Genomic DNA, 22,267 nt, shown 5'->3' with positions numbered 1-22,267 from the left:
GGGGTAGATCGAAGTCTGGGCCAAAGAAACTCCAGTCTCTTTCTCTGGTTTTTGCTTTGGGGTTCTCTGTCTTAATTGGTCCATCTGTTAGTATTATCATGGGCAGCTGTAATGCCACTTACCACAGAGACACACACACACACACACACTAATGACACCACAAACACACACACTTGATGTGTGCCAGACCAACAATCACTGACACACACACAAAATCTCAACTGTAGTATTCTGTTGTAGTTGATGTAATATGACATAATTCACTCACCACCAATGAGGAACACCAATGAGATGTTTGACAGAATTTCAAAGCTGCTCTATTCTATAATGAATGTTTGTGTCAAAAGCTTGATGGTTTAACAGTTGAAAGTAAATAAGTTAAAACAGTCATTAACATTAGTATTATAAATTTACAGTTGTACTGTAAAATGAAATGAAATATTATAATTATTCTCAAATACTAGATTTCTGCCATCTAACAGTGAAATATTACATTATTTTTATAATTCTGATTTTTATTTAACAATAATAATTACTTTACCATTATTATTATTATTACTTATATTATTATTTTTACTATAGTGATGTAGAATCTTTTTTATTTTTTTGGCCAAATGTATAAAATGGCTGGGTTTTTGTCACACATATGTAAAAAAATAAAATGCATTTTTCTAATTGCAGTTTCCATTTTTTTTTCTAAATTTTGCACCCGTTTAGATAGCATCAAAAAGTGTTACATCTAAAATGGTATTAAACAAAAGTTTTAGTCATTATTAAATTTTGACTTACAGAAGGTCACCACTCAATTTAATGGAAAAAGTGCCTCTGGGACATTCTGCTATAAATAAAGCACTCAAAAGAAAGTAAGTCACACAGGTTACAGAGAATAAAAGATGACAGAATGAGCATTTTCATGTGAACTATCCCTAACAGGTTGATTTTACATTTATTTATTCGACGAATGACTGAGGAAATTCAGCATTCTGTGCACATCTTTCGCACCCATCCCTCAATTAAAGTCTAATTACACACTTACATACACACACACACACACACACACACACACAATCACACACTCCCTCGGCTCCCTTCAATAGCTTCTGACATGTAATCCAAGATAACATCTGCTCATTGATCTACTCTGAGTCTAATGGAACTGATAGAAATCACCTTGTCTCTACTCCTACACATCACTTAGAGCTTAAGACACACTGTGTGTGTGTGTGTGTGTGTGTGTGTGTGTGTGTAGGTCAGCACATAGAATTCTTCTCGTTTTTGATCCACTGGCCTACATACATACATTAAGCAGCCAGACAAACCTAATCTCACGCACATGAACAACGAGAGCTGAGAAAAAGCAAGAAACTTTGTTCATGCTCAGAATCAAACATACTTAGCCTCATTTATTGGCATGTTTTAAGTTGTAGACCAACATTTCACAAAACTGTCACAAAAATTTGAATCTTATATGAATCTGTATCACAACCTATTTTGCTTCCATTATTGCTCTAGCTGACTTCAGTTTCCAGTTCCACTTCCAGATGTCAGCAGGTTTTTTTGAATGGGCTTTTAGTTAAATGCAGGAAATAACATGTGGTTAACACAAGCTCAAGATATTTTCACAATCTATGATTAAATACATCAGTAATAATAATAATTCATTACATTTATATAGCGCTTTTCTAGGCACTCAAAGCGCTTTACATATTCTGGGTGTATCTCCTCATCCACCACCAGTGTGCAGCATCCACCTGGATGATGCGACGGCAGCCATGGTGCGCCAGAACGCCCACCACACACCAGCTTACTGGTGGAGAGGAGACAGAGTGATGAAGCCAATCAGCAGATATGGGGATTGTTAGGAGGCCATGATGGTCAGAGGCCAATGGGCGAATTTTAGCCAGGATGCCGAGGTCACACCTCTACTCTTTTCGAAAGACATCCTGGGATTTTTAATGACCACAGAGAGTCAGGACCTCTAATATCTAACTGTGTAATAATTTCAGACTTTTATGTGTCTTGAAAAAGGCAAGTCATAACAAGCAGCTAAATGGGTCTACAGAGGCTGTCAGAAACATTAAATGTCATGATAAAAAGAAAAAGAAAAAAGTCATTTACTCTCTAGTCTGCTTCCATAGGCTTGTTGTTTTTAGATAATCTATTCTAACTCAAACTTTCCAAAATGTACATTTTAAATAAACACTGGAAGCTTTGTGGTGGTCATGTGACTTTGGTGTAGTTAAAAAAAAAAAAAAAACTTTTTACTTGTGGCTATTCTATTTGCTGGTCCCAGAGGGAACCTGGCTAATGTTAACTTACAGGTTGGCCTACAAAATTACGTCAGCACTCTATAGCAATACACTATAGAATTGTCTTCTCCACAAGGATACATGCAATGTCTTGGAATAAAACAAAAACGAGGCAACATAATGTTTCCACCTACCTTTGGGAACAGCCTTCATTTCAGGAGCGTCTATCATGCTTTATGAAGTGGGCAGCAGCTCACTAGGGTTTCATGTGCTGGCAAACGCTGGTGCTGATCTAATACAATACACTTTCTACTGAGTGTGTTTCTATAACTCTAAAGAGAGACTCTTAAACCCCTGCGGACTAAGATTGAGGAATAATGTATTACATTTCTGCTGTCTGCTCACATCAGACATGACTGCTGACATCTCTTTATCTCCCTTTGTCTCCATTTCTGTTTATCATGCATGGCTAGACTTGACTTGTTGAATTGCTGCCTCAGCACTACAATACAGTGGTGGATCTACACACACACACACACACACACACACACACACACACACACACACACACACACACACACACACACACATTATGATGAAGACCAGTCAACAGTATCATAAGAAGCACTTTGTAAATGTATGTGTGTTAATTAAATGAAATGGAATTGTCCTAAAGCCAAACAGTTTGAATTGGTTTATATTAGAAAATAGAACAAACATCCTGCTGTGCTGGTAATCTGTTGGCCTCATGTAAACACACACACACACACACACACACACACACACACACACATACAAACACACACACACACACACACACACACACACACGATGATATACATTACGGGGAAGTCGTGGCCTAATGGTTAGAGAGTCGGACTCCCAATCGAAAGGTTGTGAGTTCGAGTCCCGGGCCGGCAGGAATTGTGGGTGGGGGGAGTGCATGTACAGTTCTCTCTCCACCTTCAATAACATGACTTAGGTGCCCTTGAGCAAGGCATCGAACCCCCAACTGCTCCCCGGGCGCCGCAGCATAAATGGCTGCCCACTGCTCCGGGTGTGTGCTCACAGTGTGTGTGTGTGTGTTCACTGCTCTGTGTGTGTGCATTTCGGATGGGTTAAATGCAGAGCACAAATTCCGAGTATGGGTCACCATACTTGGCTGAATGTCACTTCACTATTATGCACTATTTCTATGTCACAAATGTTATATTGAACAGATGACCATTAGAATGATCACATTTTCTTCATAATATCTGAATTCTATTTATATCATGCTGCTGTCAATAAAGCAAAGGCAGGACAAACCAAAAATAACAAATGGCATTCTGAATTGCATAATGATTTTAATTCTTAAATTTAATTAAATTTGAATAAGTTCTAAGCTGAACATAGCTGAACTAAACACAGCTGTTTAAAGTTTGGTGTAAGACTTTTTTTTAAGCATTTTACAATGCTTTATTTGAAAAATTCTAGTTCAAATAAGTTATTTTAAACCATAAATTTGTCAAAGAATCCTGAAAAAAAATGGTTCTCACAAAAATTTGAAGGGGCACAACAGTTTTCCACTTTAATAATAAGACAACATGTTTCTTGATTAGCAAATCTGCATATTATAATTATTTTTGAAAAATCATGTGACACTAAAGACTGGAATAGATTCAGCTTTATTATATCCAAATGTTTAAACAGTAATTTATAATAAAATCTCTCTCTCTCTCTCTCTCTCTCTCTATATATATATATATATAAAAACAAGCAAAATTGAAAAAGTTTTAGAGGTCTCAGGCATCTTGGATCTGATGGTAAAAAATTAATTGAATCCTACTGTATTGTAGTATTTGTAAGGCATGTAATGATTTCTCATAACCTTTTTCAAATCTCATCAAAACCAATTCCCTCCGAAACATTAATACATATTTATTAAGGCATTCAAGTTTCAAGTTCCACACTGTTGCAATCTGCAAGGCTTTATGTGGATGCGTCACCTGTATGATTATGATTTGAATGATGGGAACTCAATCCCACACACACCACTGCTGGATCCGCCTGCAGCACCAGTATGTGCTCACACACTATTCTGAAAACCAAACACATTTAGGGAGCTGGATGGAGTACGCTGAAAAAAGACAGCGAGAGATCAGATGAAATGTCACAGGTTGAATCTTTCTATAAACGCAGATCACTGGACTCAAATGAAAACCTTTATGAATTCAATGTGCCTGTTTAAATTCCTGCATCAGCAGACGACGATCGAATGACGTTGTGTTTCAACTCTATCTCTTTTTTCATCCTTTCTCTGCATTTGCATTCAGCATCAAGTGCACAAATGCACACACACACATACGCTAAAGTCTGTCCTAGACTTCACCTCATCTTGCTGTTCGTGAATTCTACCTCTAAATTTGGCATCCACCACCACACTAGCTCTCAATCAGACAAAAAATACTAGCATGAATACGACAAGCCACCCACACTTCCCAAAAAACAACTAAACAAACCCTCCAAAATTCTAAAATAAAGTCACCACATCCTTTCAATCTGTTCATCTCATGCTTTCTGTTCTTATATGCTCTCTCCAGGCAGAACGGGACATTATAAACCCTTGTTTTTACCGGCACTCTCTTTCCCTCCTCTCATTCTATAGCATTTTTCCTGTATCCCCCGGCAACCAGAGCACTTACCCGTGTACGCATGGGAGAAAGCAGCCCTTCCATGTCTTCTGCTCATTCCTCAGAATACCCACAATCCTTTTACTCGGCCATCATCGCTCCGGTAACGTTTCCAAACTGGTCCACGCTCACTGAGCAATGAGCGCAGCTCTGGGCGCACACCGGTGGACACTCTCTCGCACACACACACACACACACGCAAACACATGCACACACATGCACGCACACACTTAACATTAGAGCATCCCCCACCCCTGCAGGAAAGTGTGTTAGTTCATAAACCGTTGGAGTTTGTACTTGAGAAAAGGTTGCTGCATTGTTGAGTGTGTGTGTGTGTGTGTGTGTGATCAACAAACACTAGCATTATTAGCCTCTATATAAAAAAAAAATGAATACACACAGCAATTCTCTTTCCACTTTCCTTCAAAATCACTGCTTCAGAAGGGCAATTGGACTCTGGTGTGAAATAAACATTTCTCCATTCCAAAGACAAGTAAACTGCCTACCTAGACAAGTAATTAAGAATTACTACTACTAATAATAATAATTAATAATCTGAATTAGAAAATAACAAAATCTAATAGATAGATAGATAGAATTTATATGCATATATGATAAAAATACTAACATATAATAACTATAAAAAATATACACACATTTAAAATATTGTACATAATACAGCACAACAATATAAATCTTTACTTTTTTTAATCAATTTAATGTATCCTTGCTGAATAAAATTAATTTCTTCAATAAAATATTAATCAGTCAATCTTTAAAATAAAACTTATCATTCATCAAAGAATCATGAAAAAAGTATCACAGTTTCCAAAGAATATTAAGCAGCACAAAAGTTTTCAAACATTAATAATCATATATAATATATACCGTAATCATACAGTATTAAAATGACTTCTGAAGGATCATGTGACACTGAAGACTGGAGTATTGGCTAATGAAAATGTATTATTGCAATTGCATCACAGGAATAAATTATATTTTAAAGTATATTAAAATAGAAAACAGTTATTTTAAATTGTAATAATATTTCACAGTAATACAGTTTTTACTTTTACATAATGCATTTCTTTCATATACACTGAAAATCTTATTAAGGCCAAACTTTTTAAAGGCATATTAATCATCTAATACATTATACTGTATATGAAAATCATCACAAGTGTTTATGCTATAATTTGGCCAAAATCACATGTATACATCAGAAGCAACAGGCAACAGGCTCAAGGGCAAAAATAAATGCAAGATGATGAACAATGTAAATATGTTGATTATTTCATTAAATACCAAAAAATAGTTCTATTAGATTAAAATTGGACAACTGCATTAAATGAATTAAAACACTGTGCTATGCATGAAGTTAACTCAGAATAAATTTTTCGCCATGACTTGTGGGTCATGAGGCCTTCATACAGATATATGGAGCACTATTGAAACGTGAAGTGAAGTGAAAGTGACATACAGCCAAGTATGGTGACCCATACTCAGAATTCATGCTCTGCTTTTAACCCATCCAAAGTGCACACACACAGCAGTGAACACACACCCACACTGTGAACACACATCCAGAGCAGTGGGCAGCCATTTATGCTGCGGCGCCCGGGGAGCAGTTGGGGGGTCGGTGCCTTGCTCAAGGGCACCTAAGTTTAGGTATTGAAGGTGAACAGAGCACTGTTCATGCACTCCCCCCACCTACAATTCCTGCCGGCCCAAACTTGAACTCAAAACCCTTCGATTGCAAGTCCAACTCACTAACCATTAGGCCACGACTTCCTATTTACTGTCAAGATTCCATTCTACTTAGTATGCTCACTATGTAGGGCAGTAAGTCAGCTCACTAGGTTTTAGCACAAAGCTTCTGTCTCATTAACGCAATCAGAATCTCACATCCTAACACACACACTCACTCGATTCCTCTCATCTGCTGTCCCTAGAGCCTAAGCCCCGATTCTTAAATCCGAGAGATTTCCTTGCTGTCACAAGCCTGATCTTTCAGAATCAATTAAAACATGAACAGACACGTTTGTAGCTTTAATGACAGATACATCTCCCTCTGCTACACATTTGGGACTTTTAGTGTATCACTTCACTTCATTCAAAAGTCACAGACGCGTTAATGAGTTTAAGCAGCAGTTTCTTTATTCCTTTGTTTTCCAGTTTTCCCTTATGCACACACACAACTTTATCGTCTTTTAAGATTCATGCATCACGGTCACCACAGCAACTGTCTCCTCCTTGCATTTACACTTCCAAATTCCACTTCCTCTCTAGGTTCACTAAAACAGCTCACGACATGCAATGAATTCCACTTTCCAAAAGCCACTTGTTTTCTGTTTGATGGTTCTGGAGCTGCTGTTTAATCTGTACTGTGTCATTTTCTGTCAATTCAGAGGCTTTTCTCCACCCTGACCTTTCAAAGGCCAATGTGGAAATCAATGAACTCTCCAGAGATCAAACTAATCTCTGTTCTTCACCAGTCAAAGCACCTGCCATCACTCTGTTTACATGACATATGACCTGTGGACCAACCAGTGCAGCGTTTATATATCCGTGAAATTTACAGTTTATAAAGCAGTTAAAATGAGAATTATTGTTTATCATACTGTACATGCCAATAAAACTCCAACGACACCTTTATGTATTTTTTTTTTTTTTAAGTTCAGTATATGAGATTTGTTACTCATGTGAGGTAGCAACACAAACACAAACTATTTTTTAAGGCAAGTGCACAAAATGAAAGGGATAGTTCATCCAACAATGAAAATCCTGTCATTTCAAGTTGTTCCAAACTTGTATGAGTTTCTTTATTCTGTTTAACACAAAAGAAGGTAGGTAACCAAACAGTTGACGGTAGCCATTGACCACAGAAGTTAATGGCTACAGTCAACTGTTTGATTACCAACATTCTTCAAAATATCTAATTTAAGATAGGAAAAAAATTTATAGCAATTGTGTTGCTTTAGCTAATAAAGTAAATAAAACAAGCAGCAGAAATCATTTTTCAGTGTATCTAATGCAATATGCAAATTTATGAACAATTCATGCATCCTTCATACATTTTTTCATATGCTTCATGTACATGGTAACAAAATACATTATTTATATATACATGATGTAAATATGATTACATGAATTACTTAAGGTCTGCTGTCAGTTAAGGGTCCATAATCTATTAGTTTGTAAAACTACATAAGTACAGACAAATCATGAGTACAAAGTAAAGGCGAAATTGAGTTTCTTTCATTCCACTTACTGAACCAGCCAAAGGATATCTATAACAAACTCAATAAACAAAGGAATTCTGATTCCTATTTACTGAGCCAAATGATATGAACATAAATTTACTACAGCAAATTCCATTTCAACCAACAAAGTTCCCTGTCAAGGGAACTTCGAACTGCGTCTTCTAGGGGCCGCTTTGGGGAACACCTCGTAATGACCCGTGTCTGAAGCATACTTTGAAAAACGCCAACGTGTTGGCTGGCGACAGCCTCTGACGTCACTACCGGTGCGACTATAAATGCGCGCCCGTAGGACCCGTCACTTATCTTCTTCGTCTTCATTGACTGTTTTGTTTGAAGCGTGCATCTGAGAAACGACCAAAACGGTAAGAGCGATCTATCATTGTTATAATGGCATCCACTAGCAAGTCGTTTAAACAGTGTGTCCATCCATGTCAGCGTTATTTGACACCTGATGACACACACAGTCTTTGCGTCTCTTGTTTGGGCGAAGAGCACGCGCGCGATGTCCTTGAGGAGGCAATCTGCGTGTACTGCGAGCGTTTTTCTGTGAAAAAGCTCCGCTCTCGTTTGTCTCCCTTTTTGAGGAAAGAGGGACAGCCATCTGCTTCCCGCAGCTCAGGACCCGCCGTTGCCGAGGCACGGAGGAGAATGAGCTCGTGGGGATCACAGGTGTATCTCACTGAGGAGTGTAGAGGGGGACTTTTCCTTTCACACTCTTCGGCGGCAGACGAGAGTGAACTTCAGGAGGAAGATGCGTTGTCACACACTTACATGCAGAAGTCGAAAAGGAATGGAAGAGGCCATTTTCCTCTCGCATCCATCGGTTTCAGCATACGAGTTATGCTAATATTGAGGGCATGCACGAAAACGGCTATGAGAGGATGCCCCCTGTAGAAGAGACGCTGGCTAGCTATCTCTCTGTTGGGGAAACATCCTCTCTTAAATCTCCCTCTTTGCCATCTAAGCCCCTCCAGGATACATCCTGCTTAAATGGTAAAGCATACGCAGCAGCAGGTCAGGCTGTGGCTTCGTTGCACATAATGGCAGTGCTTCAGGCTTACCAGGCTGACCTGCTGAAGGACCTGGATACAGGCGAGGGCCTTTCAGCTGACCAGGTAGCCGAGCTGCGCCGCACCACAGACCTCTCTCTCCGTGCTACCAAGCAGGCCGCCTTCGCCATGGGTAGGTCTATGGCGGCCATGGTGGTAACGGAGAGACATCTGTGGGTGAACCTGGCAGACATCGGGAGGGAAGAAAGGGGGTTACTTCTCGATGCTCCGGTCTTACCTTCTGAGCTTTTCGGTACCTCCGTCGAGATGGTGGTCGAAAAGTTCAGGGAGGCAAGGGCACGCACAGCTGCCTTTAAATCCTTCATTCCACGAAGGTCCAGGTCTGAGCCCGAACAACAAAGGGGTCCTGGCCCATCTCGATCTGAGGATCAAAGACGGGCACAGAAGGCTAGTGTCGCGGCTCGCACTCCTCCCCTGCCTAAGGGCAGGGGAAAGAGGAATCGTGGGTCACGAAGAGGTAAGCAGGACCTGAGGGATGTGATTCAGACGAGGCAGCATTCTCATCCGGATCGGAGCGATACCTAAGTAGTTACTCACTTCCTTTGGATGTTTTTAACTTCTGCTTTTATCCTCCCATGCCTAATACCCCTGTAACCACCAGCTCTCCACCTGATCGAGGTTAGGTGGAAAATTTCTCACATAACAGTCTCCTATGCTGGACCTATGATGTTTTTGGTTGGTCCTATATTCATAGTAACCACCTTACTGATGGTCCGGACCAAAAGGGGGCGCCTCGTAAGCGGGACTCCGGTACAGGAGGGTGGGTGAGTATGTAACCCTTTCTTTATCTGCTTATCGGTGTTATATTGCTGGTGGTTATATGTCTACTAACAAACTCTGTGAGCTTCCTTGCAGCACTGCAGGGAATTTCATGGATGTCCGGCCAGGTCACCCTGAGGGGCCTCCTGGCCGCTTAGTGACGTCCAATGGGAAGGTGGAGGTGGTAGTTACGGAAGTCTTTCTGTATGTACTGCCTCAGGTGATGCTCCCCTCGCTTGAGGTTTGGAAAATTGGAGCTGGCCTCTCCCGTGCGATCCAGCGCCTCTGCGATGCTTAGGAACCTTTCAGTACACACGCTAAGCCTGTGTACTTTCTCAAAACCACATGGTGGGTAGTGTGCACGTGAACACTTTGCACACTGTCTGAAATCCACATAAGTGGTAAGTGTGCACGCAAGACTCTGCGCACTTTCTGAAATCCACGTAAGTGGTAAGTGTGCATGCAAGACTCTGCGCACCTTCTGAAATCCTGTACGGTAGGGGTTACGCGCTCCGCTTCTTTTCCATTCTTAAGATGATTAGCCCTGGGTCCCTTGAGCTTCATTCAGCCAGTGTGTATTTGTTATACACCTCAAGCATCGCTTCCCTCAACATGAGGGGCTGTTTGGGCAATTCTCGTGGTAGTTTAGCAGCGCTCCCCTTTTCCAAAAGAAAAAGGGTCACCTATGAGCATGCAACTCTGAGCTCGGAGTCCTCCTCTCATATGAGACTGAATTCTCGTTTTTTTCACCAGAGCGCTCCAGTACTACATACTGTTTTTGAGATGCACTGTGAGAGCGGACATCCTGTTGAGGCAGGGGCTGAGGCTCGGGGAATGGCGCCTTCGCACCAAGGTGATGAAGCAGAGTTGGAGAGGTTGGCCAGACTTGGGTGGATCGGTTTGCGACTCAAGAGAGCATCGCACTATCCCCTCTGGCTTCCTCTGACTCATCCAGCTCCACTGGGGCTGGACGCCATGGTACAGGCGTGGCCGAGACTTCATCTGTACATTTCTTCCTCCAATTGCTCTGCTTCCGGGCCATTCCATCTATGAGCTGCTCTATCAGAGTGCCACGAGAGCCCCTCCTTAGAACAGTATTTGTAAATCCATGCTATGGTAAGTGTGCATGTGAAGTCTTTGCACACTTTCTGAAATCCACACTGTGGTAAGTTCGCACGCTAGTACTCTACGCTCTTTCTAAAATCCTATATGGTGAGGGCTTCGCGCGGTTGCTTCGTGCCCTTTCTTGAGTCGGTTAAAGCCCCGTTCATCTTGGGCGCCACTCCACCCAGGTATCCTCTGATACCGATCTAGAACAGGGCGTTTCTAGTAGAGAACTGTTGAGACAGCTCTTTCGGCAAGTTTTTGCGAAAGCTAGCGGTAGCCCCTGTGTGACAGGCAAGACTTGGTAAAGAACATGCTAGGTTCTTAGCCGTATCCCTTTAAAGGAATCTTTCGTGATTCCAAGCCTTCAGCTCTACCCCGGGCCGAGGCCCTACAGGTAAGTTGGATATGTAGCTTAGGCCTTTGGCAGTAAGGGATAATGTCATGGACAGCCGTCTAACCATCCCAGGGGCGAGTTGGTACTTAGTGTTTGCCATGATTCTGGCCTGCACTCCCCTCAGCATGGCGGCGTGGGTATACTGTTCCCCAAAGCGCGCCCTAGAGGACGCAGTTCGAAGTTCCCTTTACAGGGTATCTCAGGTTACGAATGTAACTATGGTTCCCTGAGAGGGAACGAGACACTGCGTCCTCTAGCTCCCTGCCATGCTTTGGACGCAAGCTTCATTAAGAAGATAAGTGACGGGTCCTACGGGCGCGTATTTATAGTCGCACCGTTAGTGACGTCAAAGGCTGTCACCGGCCAACACATTGGCGTTTTCCAAAGTATGATTCAGACACGGGTCACGATGAGGTGTTCCCCAAAGCGACCCCTAGAGGACGCAGTGTTTTGTTCCCTCTCAGGGAACCATGGTTACATTCGGAACCTGAGACGTTTTTTTTGCGGTGTCATCAATGAATCGCAAACTCATCAATCCTCATGCTGACAGGAAGTGTTAAACTGTTTAAGGAACATCCTACCACCAGCACAACCAACAACACACACACACACACACACACACACACACACACACACACACACACACACACACACACACACACACACACACACACACACACACACACAGGAGAAAATGAGAAAGTTCTGACCATAAATATTTCTTACCAGACATATTTTCATATTAAAGAAATAAAAGAAATATTTTTTAAATATTTTATATTTTTTATATATAGACAAAAAAAAGAGAAAATTAACAAAATAATAAAAATAAAATTTTGAAACAAATATAGTTCCATATTCTTGTATACTTACATATTCTACTCACATACAAATAAATGGCATATGTGCGTGTGCGCATGTATGTGTGCATGTGCCAGTTACATGACCACTGTAAATAAATTGTATTCATTCGCCAAACAATTTTTACTTGTGTTTGGCAAGTGTTCCTTTTGGACCATTCATAGAGATGAAGCAGTTCACGCAGCCCCTCAGTGTTGTGATGGATGACATGTGTTTGCTTAAAAAAACTCACAAAGCACCCTATGAAAGACACAAAAGATGAAGCATTACATCATCAGTGGTTGACATGGCAATGGAGGGTTGAACATTGTGTCTCTGGGTAAATATTGACTCTGCTATCCAGACAGATTCAGGCTGGAGAACACAGAGGAGTATAATTTTCTCTAAGTATGTCTGCTGAAGGCTTTCATTAGGATCTATAGAGTGTTAGGATCCTGCTTATGGCTCTTCGCCCCTGGAAACAACAGAGAAACAGGCTTCACAGTGGGACAGCTCTGGACTAATGGCTGTAATCATCAATTAGTGGCCATTAACATAACAAGCTAATATGAACCAATTAAGAATTCATCAGACCAATCCCTTTAAACAGCGTTTCCATCTCGGCTGAAGGTCTCGATAGGAATTAAGACTTCTTTATTAATTCATTGTGGATGTCAGTTTAGGTATATTTGTAGGATTGGTAAAAGCTTAATTAATTTGCTCCTGCTAAGACAGTATTCCTACAAATATATGTAGTAGGATGTTTATTAAGAACTGGCAATATACATTTTAAAAATGATGTTAGTGGGAGTTCATTATTATTTGTATGCCATTATAGTTGTAATATTTAGTATTAGATTTTATTTGTATATTTTAGTTACATTTTTAGTCATTTTATAATGTGTAATTTTAATGTTAAAAAGTTTGCTTTCATTTTTAAATGTTCATTTCAGTAGTTTTATTTATTTATTTTTTACTAGTTTTAGCTTCAATTTAGTAATTTTGTTATGTGCTTTTGTCATGTTTAATTTTATTGTTTTATTAGTAATTGGATTTAAATTATTTTCATTTCAAGTTTTAGTTTAAGTTCAGTTTTAACTCATTACATTTATTTGCCATGGTACCATTCCAAAGTTTTTCATCTAATATTTATATTCTATTTTATTTTTAAAAATTCTATTCTATTTTTATTTTATTTAACTGAAGTACCATAGTATTACTTTAGATTTTAGGACAACTCAATGCTGATACCGTGATTTTTTGTAAATGATACCTATGAAAACCATATAAATAACGATATATAAAACAGCAATTATTACCGTATATTACTATCTAGTCCCATGGTGCTAACATGGTGCCATGGTAACCAGAGACAACAATGAGCAGTGGCAGAATCGATGTTAAAGTGATGATCAATGACGAGCACATGTCCCCATGCAGCCAACAGCCGAGCTGTCATATTATCTGTCAGCAGTTACCCACCCTAGGGTGTGTGTGTGTGTGTGTGTTATTGATAACTGCACTGCTGGATTGATTGGATGCTGATGCTGATATTTGGGCTTCAGGCTTGTTTGAAGAGCATTAACATGTCTGTTCCGGTTTCAACACACTGTGTGGAGCACACATGTATGAACTAGCAAATCAATCTGAAGTTCATGATGAAATCCCTGCACAACTTTGGTCATTCATTCATATCCCTGATGGCTGTGAGTAAATACACTATAGATATGTGGTCAACCCTCTCTCTCTCTCTGATCACTTTAATTTGAGCACAGGAGCGACTCTGGGATTTCAACATGAGGTGAGGTGAGTATAGTGTGTGAATCATACACTGATTTTCAGGTGGATTGACTGTGGCTAATGCACCTATTTGACAGCAGGTGAAAAAAATGCATTCTGAACTAATCAAAATGTTGTTATTACTGAAACATTTATTTTCAACTATATGTAGTTTATATATGTAAAACTGAATAAAGCCAGGATGTAGCAATATAAAAATTTCAATTACTATTTTGTGTGTGTATATATATATATATATATATATATATATATATATATATATATATATATATATATATATATATATATGTATGATATGTATATCATATATATGATATGTAAAAATTGATAGCTATATTTTGATAGATATATATATATATATTGATAGATAGATAGATAAAACAACCAAACAGATATATAAAATAAATAAATAAATAAAATAAAAGATTAAATTAAACAAAATATTACAAAATAAAATGAAAAAATAGATATTAATAATTTTAATATTTAAATAATATTAATATACTTAGATTTAAATGCTAAATTAATTCCGCGGTTAAAATATTATAATATACATTAGGAACATTTTTGTTTTCTAATTTTACATGACTGCAAAAATTTAAATATTATAATTCAAATATATAATAAATGAATATAATAAATCATCTATACAAATCTCATATATATATATATATATATATATAGAGAGAGAGAGAGAGAGAGAGAGAGAGAGAGAGAGAGAGAGAGAGAGAGAGAGCTGTTAATAAGCCATTGGCATTCTTAATCAGCCTTCAGAAATGTCATATTTGATTGGCTTCAGTTTTGTATTTTCACTGAAATGGACAGAACTGAAATGTGAGATGGGGGTGGAGCACATTTCCGGGTCTGCCACTCACTATATGCAAGGAAAATACTTAAAAGTTTTAACAATTAGTAAGAGGAGGATTCACTGCATGGCTCTGAAGTGAGAACGCCATGTTGATAACAAATTATAGATGTGTTTTTGTTGAATTTTTAGAAATTCTTTAGAAAAGCAGGCCATGCTTTCATATATCATTAAAGGTGACGAAAATACCCAGTAAAGCAGGCCCTGCATGCTGTGCTCTCTCTTTCTCTCCCTGTGTGTGCGGAGACCCTGCAAACACTGAAGTATGAAGTCACTCGCTCTGCAGTCGCCTAGCAACTGTCGTCAGGGGCAACCCCTGCCTGGCTTTCCAGACGGCAAGCAGCGATGGCTGCATCTGCGTTTCTTCTTCACTTCTCTCTCTGGTTTTTTGTGTTAGTGGGGGTGGGAGACAGCAGGAAACAAGCGGGAAGCAGGACAGCGCGGTCTGTCCGTCATCTCTGATCTCCGTCTCTCTCCCGCCTCCAGTGCCAGGGCAAACACACACAATACACACACAAATACACACACGCACAAACAAAAGAAGGACAGCCAGCAGTGTCTGCTCTGTGTGACGTCCATTCATTCGACTAATAGCAAAACATTATTTATCAAGCTGTTCTTTCCCTTTTAAAGGCTCGCAATCCATCTCTGCTCCATGCACGGTTAACATCATCACTTAATTCACAACATTAGCAGATGCAGTCAGTTTTTAAGCATATTGTATGCACAAGAAGTGGTTCTTAACTGGCGGGTTGCCCCCCCCCCCCCCAAAAAAAGGGAATTGGTTTGCAAAAAAACAGCTGAAGGCAAATTAGAAAAAAATTCAAGTATATAATTGTGCATAATTAGGATGGTCAAATTTTATCTTTGTCTTTAAAGATAAGTTCATATTTTTGCACAAATTAATCTAGATGAATTTTTTTTATCAAATATTATTATTTATTAATTAATAAACAAAATGAATGAACATTATTATTAAATAATTATTATATATAAAAAATGTCATGCCAGTAATGTAGCGTATAATTTGGGCTTTTTGCAACTTAAGATCATATTAATACGAATTATTGTTTCATTTTAAGTAGTTTTTTTTTATAATTAAAAGGCTGCATGTCAATCAAACTTTCATATTTTGCACAGATTAATCTAGATGTATGTTTTATAGATTCATTAACAAATGTGTCAATTTTCCTATTTTCCAATTTTTCCAATTTTCCTATATATGTCATGTCAGTTATGTAGCATATAATTTGGGCTTTTTGCACTTTATATCATTTTAATAATTTTAAATTGATACGTTTTTTTTTAAATTACAAATAAAAGGCTTCATGTCCAAACAAACTCCAAATTTTTTGCCCAAAATTTTCAAGATGTATGTTTGATAGATTATGTATTTACAGAATGGTTCATTTTTCTATTCACTATTTTTGTCAAGTCAATAATGTAGCATGTAATGTAGCATATAAATGTAGCACTTTATGATCATATTAATACATTTTAATGTAAAGGACACCTGTTTACTTCAGGTCAATACAGTACAGCTTCTGTCCCATGTAAAATCTTGGTCCTGAAAGATAACCACTGTATTAAACTACCAGAACAAACCTAAAACCTCAAAGTGTGTGACTCATGGGGTGCAAGACACCTGATTTCCATCCCCTGCAGTATTGAAACACAGAAAGACTTTGTGAGAAGACAGAGCATTCACATGTCATGTTGTGTCGTTGAGTACCAGAGGATTCAATTAATAGAAATCATTCCCTTCCATAACGGAGAGATTATGGTTATCCCCACAGAGCGAGTATTGCAATACATTTAAGGAGATAAAAGAGGGCATAATGAAATATCACTCCCCTGATAGTCTCGCATTACTTTCTATATTAGCAGATGATTTTTATCCCTGGTCATCTACAGACTCAGAGTGCACGGCTAATATTAATATTAAGATACTGTAATATTTAAAAAGCATGGGCCGGGTTCAGTACAAGTTAAGCTCTAAGCTAGAGATGCTGCCGATTAACACAGACAATGGTTTTACTTTAATTGAGGCAAGAAAGAGAATGCAGAACTTGAATATAAGGAATATAAGAATTAAAATGAATTTTAAATTTAAAGGCGATAGATAGACACAGACAAAACGATGGAATGATGAAACGACAGACAGAAGGACAGCGAGATGCAACAAATGACAGAATAAACAAATGTATTAATGACAATTAATGACAATGCAACAAATGACAGATACAACAATAGATAGATAGATAGATAGATAGATAGATAGATAGATAGATAGATAGATAGATAGATAGATAGATAGATAGATAGATAGATAGATAGATAGATAGATAGATAGATAGATAGATAGATAGATAGATAGATAGATAGATAGATAGATAGATAGATAGATAGATAGATAGATAGATAGATAGATCAGTAGTAACTGTGTGTGCTGTGAATGAAAAGCCACATACAGAATCCCTGCTATGAAATATGTGTCTGGGCCAGAGCTCAAGAGCCAGACCTAACTTATCATTTTTATGGAGCCATTTCTTGTCCTTTGGAAAATAGATATGTTGCCATAATTTGAAGCAGTAACACTTTTCTTCACATCTGCACTGCCATTGTAACTCAGTCCAGAATTACAATGTCTTTTAGCAGTCCACAGGCCACACAAGCTTCTCAGGCACACGCACCTTACACATCGCTGACATGTTTTTTATATACACACAGGCTCTTAGACAACACCCTAGAGACTGTACACGTGTGTGTGTGGGTGTGTGTGTCTGTGTAGGTATGCAGTGATGCATTGTTTCTGACAGAAGGCGATTTCTCTAGAGAAATGCAGCAGTCAGTGTCACACACACTAAATACTGAGAATAAGACAGCAGAATACAGATGTTGAATTCAGGTGTCTGTGAATAGATATAAATATTGTAAAAAACTGAAAAAGGTCCACATATTATACAATATATATGCAAATAAATTGTAAACTTGGCACACGTAGTGTATGTGAACTTACTAAGATAAAATATCTTTCATATTTTAGTTGTTTCTAATAGCACCAAAATTCAATAGAAATCAAGTGAACACAAAGTTTCCTGCTGCTCAGATGGGTGCTTTTTCTAACAATGTGTCTCAATAGAAATCTCACTATTTCGAATAACTCAAAATGGGTGCAGACTGGTCAAAATATGCTATCAAAATCAGATATCTCAATATGCATTATGACATTTCTCATTAAATCCGTCAGAGATTAAAATCTTTTTTTAAACGGGGTTGTTATTGGTAACTAAAACTAAAGCAATTTTTACTTAAAAAAACTAAAATAATTAGCTAAAATGACTAAAGGATAATTGAAAAATAAAGTTAAATATAAACATAAAAATCAAAAACCAATAAAAATGACTAAAACAAATGACTAAAACTAAACTAAAATAACTAAACTAAAAAACTAAAACTAAAAATATAAAATAAATAATACATATTACTAAATAATACTAAAATAGTACCCTTCAAAGTTATGGATTCTTACTCATTTAAGTTCAGAAACTCAACTGCATATGGCCTCATGAGAAACAAAAAAGCAACCTCTGAGCATGAAATATTCTTTTAAGCAGGTATGCAAATAGATTAGCAAATTAATTATTCATCAGTTCAGTACATCTTAAATTCATTATCCAGCTCAGATCATTTCACATTCAGAATAACACTATTTATAACCAAAATAATAATTATTAGGACTGTCTTAAGATGGTTGTATGCTGTTCACATGTTTTTTTTTGCACTTCTCCCCCAGGGTGCGTTTAGAGATGAAGTGACCTTAAAACACGAGCAAAAAAACTATTCGTTTGGCCCTTTTAACCTTTCACCTTTGAGCTTGGGCAGAGGGATTTGGAATGATTTAAATCAAGCAGACAGATGGAAACACACTCCCAAAACAAAACCACACACAAAGAGGAACTTGAACGGTTTAAATGCTACGAGCTGCAGCTTAATGATCTGTGATGGCCACATATATTCATTTCAGAGTTTGCACAATGTAGCGTGATACAGCAACACACACTTACACGCTAAAGTCATGACATTGCAAGCATGCATCATTAAGGAAATCGAGAAAGGCTGCACATGAAGGCAGTTGGAAATGTGACCTGACACAAAAACAGATGTAATTATCATCACTTCTCTGTTAATCATAAGCATATCTCATCCAACACTCATGTGCAGAGGTTTACACACATACTCCCACAGATAACCGACAATAAGTTATCTAAACAAGCATCTGGTCACACAATCGGTACAATCATCAAGGGACACACACACGCCTCACACTCCTGAGGTCGATTTCTTATTTTAGCTGAGCAGGAAAAGACATGCAGCATGGAGGGAATAGAGGGCAACAGAGATGGTAACATCTGTCAGGAATCAGGATTGGGGAGCCATCTAGTGGGACTTGGTTAATTCATTTTTCTTGGCTTGGTTCATTTGCATCAGTAATTGATCCTCTCTACCGTTTTCTCTAAATGATATTGTCCTGGTTCTGGTTTGAAATAACTGGATTCATTCAGCTAATGAACACTAACCATATTCAGCTGCATCTCAATCTGCAAACATCTACTGCACAACAGAAGTGCTACAAGAAAAGCATGTGCACTTTTATCAGCAATGATATTTACACACACATAATGTATAATTATATTATATAAAAATATATATTAACTAATTATTAATGTATACTAAAATGATTAAATGAGTATATTAAATATATAGCTGTGTGTGTGTGTGTGTGTGTGTGTGTATATATATAGATATTAATTATTATTGTATTGTTCAATTATTATCGTATATAAAAATATCATATAGTATATTAGATTGTTAAATTAGTATATTAAATGTATATTTGTATATTAAATATAAAAAATTCCAACTGCAAATAAGTGATTATTCATCAGTTTTCAAGTGTCAATGTTAAATCAAGATACATTATAGATATAAATTTATTAGCAGAGCATGCAACAATTAATGCCACTACTTTATGAATTTAAGAATTTTCTGCTCTGATTTTAGACCTAGTTAAGGCCTTAATTTCTGAAAGGGTAAATTACAGTTTATTAAGACCTTTTTAAGACCTGCAAACCCCTGGCAGACTAGATCAACAAAGCACCTTTCGCACACCATACTATTATTTTAGATGCATCCTAACAATTCAGGTATTATAGATAACATGGCAACAGAAATGCAGGCAGCATCCTATCATCTTCCTCAAGCTCATAGGATGCATGTCTTATCCATTAGCTCCATCTAGTGGAGAAATTCATCCCATCATGCTACAGAGAATCTTGCTGAGCTTAAAGACTAGCTCTAAGAACAGGATATTTTCACTGTTGAGGGAAATTATTTGCCATATTGTCTTGTTTTTCAGATTCGACTACCGTTGATTATTGGACTACAAAATTTCACATAAATCTGTGGAGACAAAGATGAAGCCCTCATCTTCTCTACATGTTTATAGAAGAAAGAAAGTTTGGAATAGCATGAGGGTGAATAAAGAACAGGTTTTTTTTTGGTTCTTTTTAAAGCCCTCAAGTTGCTATCTGGATCATTGTCAAATCATGCTGGATAATAGTGATCAGGTTTTACACAAACTTGCGGAGTTTAGTTTTAAGCCAGCTGTCATTTTCCAGCAAAAGGGGAGATACTAAATACTAACACATTTTTTAAATGTACATTCATTTTTCAGGTCACCAAACAGTTAACACAATCCATCAGAACAACATCTGAAAACATGAGCCATGGTACTGCCATCACATTTTATATTCTGAACATTCTCTTCCATCTGTCAGAAAATCTGTATTCTTCCCAATGTTCTGACTGTCAGAAACAGGACTGTCAATCAGATTTTCAGTGTGAATCATAGGCAGACCTGCTGTGTATATATGTCAGATGCAGCTCATTTTGTCTGACATACAGTAAAAACCCCAATAAATACATGTGCATTTCTAAAGACCTCCCATCGATGTAAACCCTCAATGCAAACATGACAATTCATCCCACCCAGATCCCGACATTTCAAATTCTATCAGATTACACCAAATGCAATATTTACACACTGAGACATAAACAAGTGGAAATGTTCAGACATCAAATGCATTGTGAGTAACTAATGTATTCTTTGTAATCATATCTTCTGCATTGTGTTATGCACAGTTACACAAGAAAAGCAGATAAAGAATGAAGCATCTAATCTGGAATATGACATACAGGTGGATAATTCAGTTTGTAGCATTTAATTTGAGGTATTAGGGTGTGTTCTCTGTATAGACATCCACTTTAAACGTAACATGATTTGTTCGGCTTTCTCTCTGTACCACAGCGTGGGTTTCAGTCACTGACATCTGTTGAGGCAGATGGTTTCATGCACACACACACCGAGGCATGGGACACTCTCCACTAATGCAACTTCACTGCTGCTGGAGCAGAAGCCCCTGAAATGACCCTCCACACCTGACAGCAGCATAGCTATACTATAAAGAGTGCATACTTTAACAAACTTTAACAAAACAAACTGCAAATTATTGCACTCAGACATTGTTTACCTGTCTATGAGGATGGTTCTTGACCATAATAAGCTGCAATGTAACCAGTAGGGTTATAATAATAATAATAATAATAATAGTAATAATAATGCAAATTAATTTTATACCTGAAAGATTAAAATAAAATAAAAAAAATAGTAAAATAAAATAGGTCAAATAAAAGTGTCTGAATTGCAATACCTATTTATGTTTATAAATATACATTTCACTAAGCCTGTGTTTATTTAATCCAATATACAGAAAAAGCAGTAATGCAAAATATTTTAATTATTTAAAATAACTGCTTTCTATTTGAATATATTGTAAAATGTAATTTATTCCTGTGATCAAAGCTGAATTTTCAGCACCATTACTCTAGTCGTCAGTGACACATGATCCTTCAGAAATCATTGTAATATGCTGTTCAAGAAAAATATATTATTATTATTATCATATCAGTATTTTTAAAACAATTGAGTATTTTATTCAGGATTCTTTGATGAATACAAAGATCCAAAGATCAGCATTAATTTGAAATAAAAAGCTATTGTAACATTATATGCTACAGCATTCAAAAGCTTGGAGTCAGTACTTTTACTCGTATTTACTTGTATTTAGCAAGGATGCCTTAAATTGACCAGAAGTGATGATAAAGACATTTATAATGTTCCAAAAG

At 37.6% G+C, this 22,267-nt stretch overlaps 1 protein-coding gene across 3 annotated transcripts in view; it reads right to left on the bottom strand.

Moving 5' to 3' along the window:
• The window catches only part of frmd4a (FERM domain containing 4A), a 154,469-nt gene that overhangs the window by 110,646 nt on the left and 21,556 nt on the right, over window positions 1-22,267 (bottom strand). Inside the window, exon 1 of one of the 3 annotated variants that reach the window (XM_059506812.1) lies at window positions 4,934-5,087. The exons of the other annotated variants lie outside the window; for them this stretch is intronic. Coding sequence (XP_059362795.1) covers window positions 4,934-4,966 — 33 coding nt within the window. The 5' untranslated portion in view covers window positions 4,967-5,087. Of the gene's footprint in view, window positions 1-4,933; window positions 5,088-22,267 lie in introns of those variants that run through there. 3 annotated transcript variants of the gene reach the window in all.

The sequence above is a fragment of the Carassius carassius genome, chromosome 23 (assembly GCF_963082965.1).
Source record: "Carassius carassius chromosome 23, fCarCar2.1, whole genome shotgun sequence".
Lineage (NCBI taxonomy): Eukaryota > Metazoa > Chordata > Actinopteri > Cypriniformes > Cyprinidae > Carassius > Carassius carassius.
Note: the sequence above shows the minus strand (reverse complement) of the source record. Positions and strands in the feature narration are given on the sequence as shown.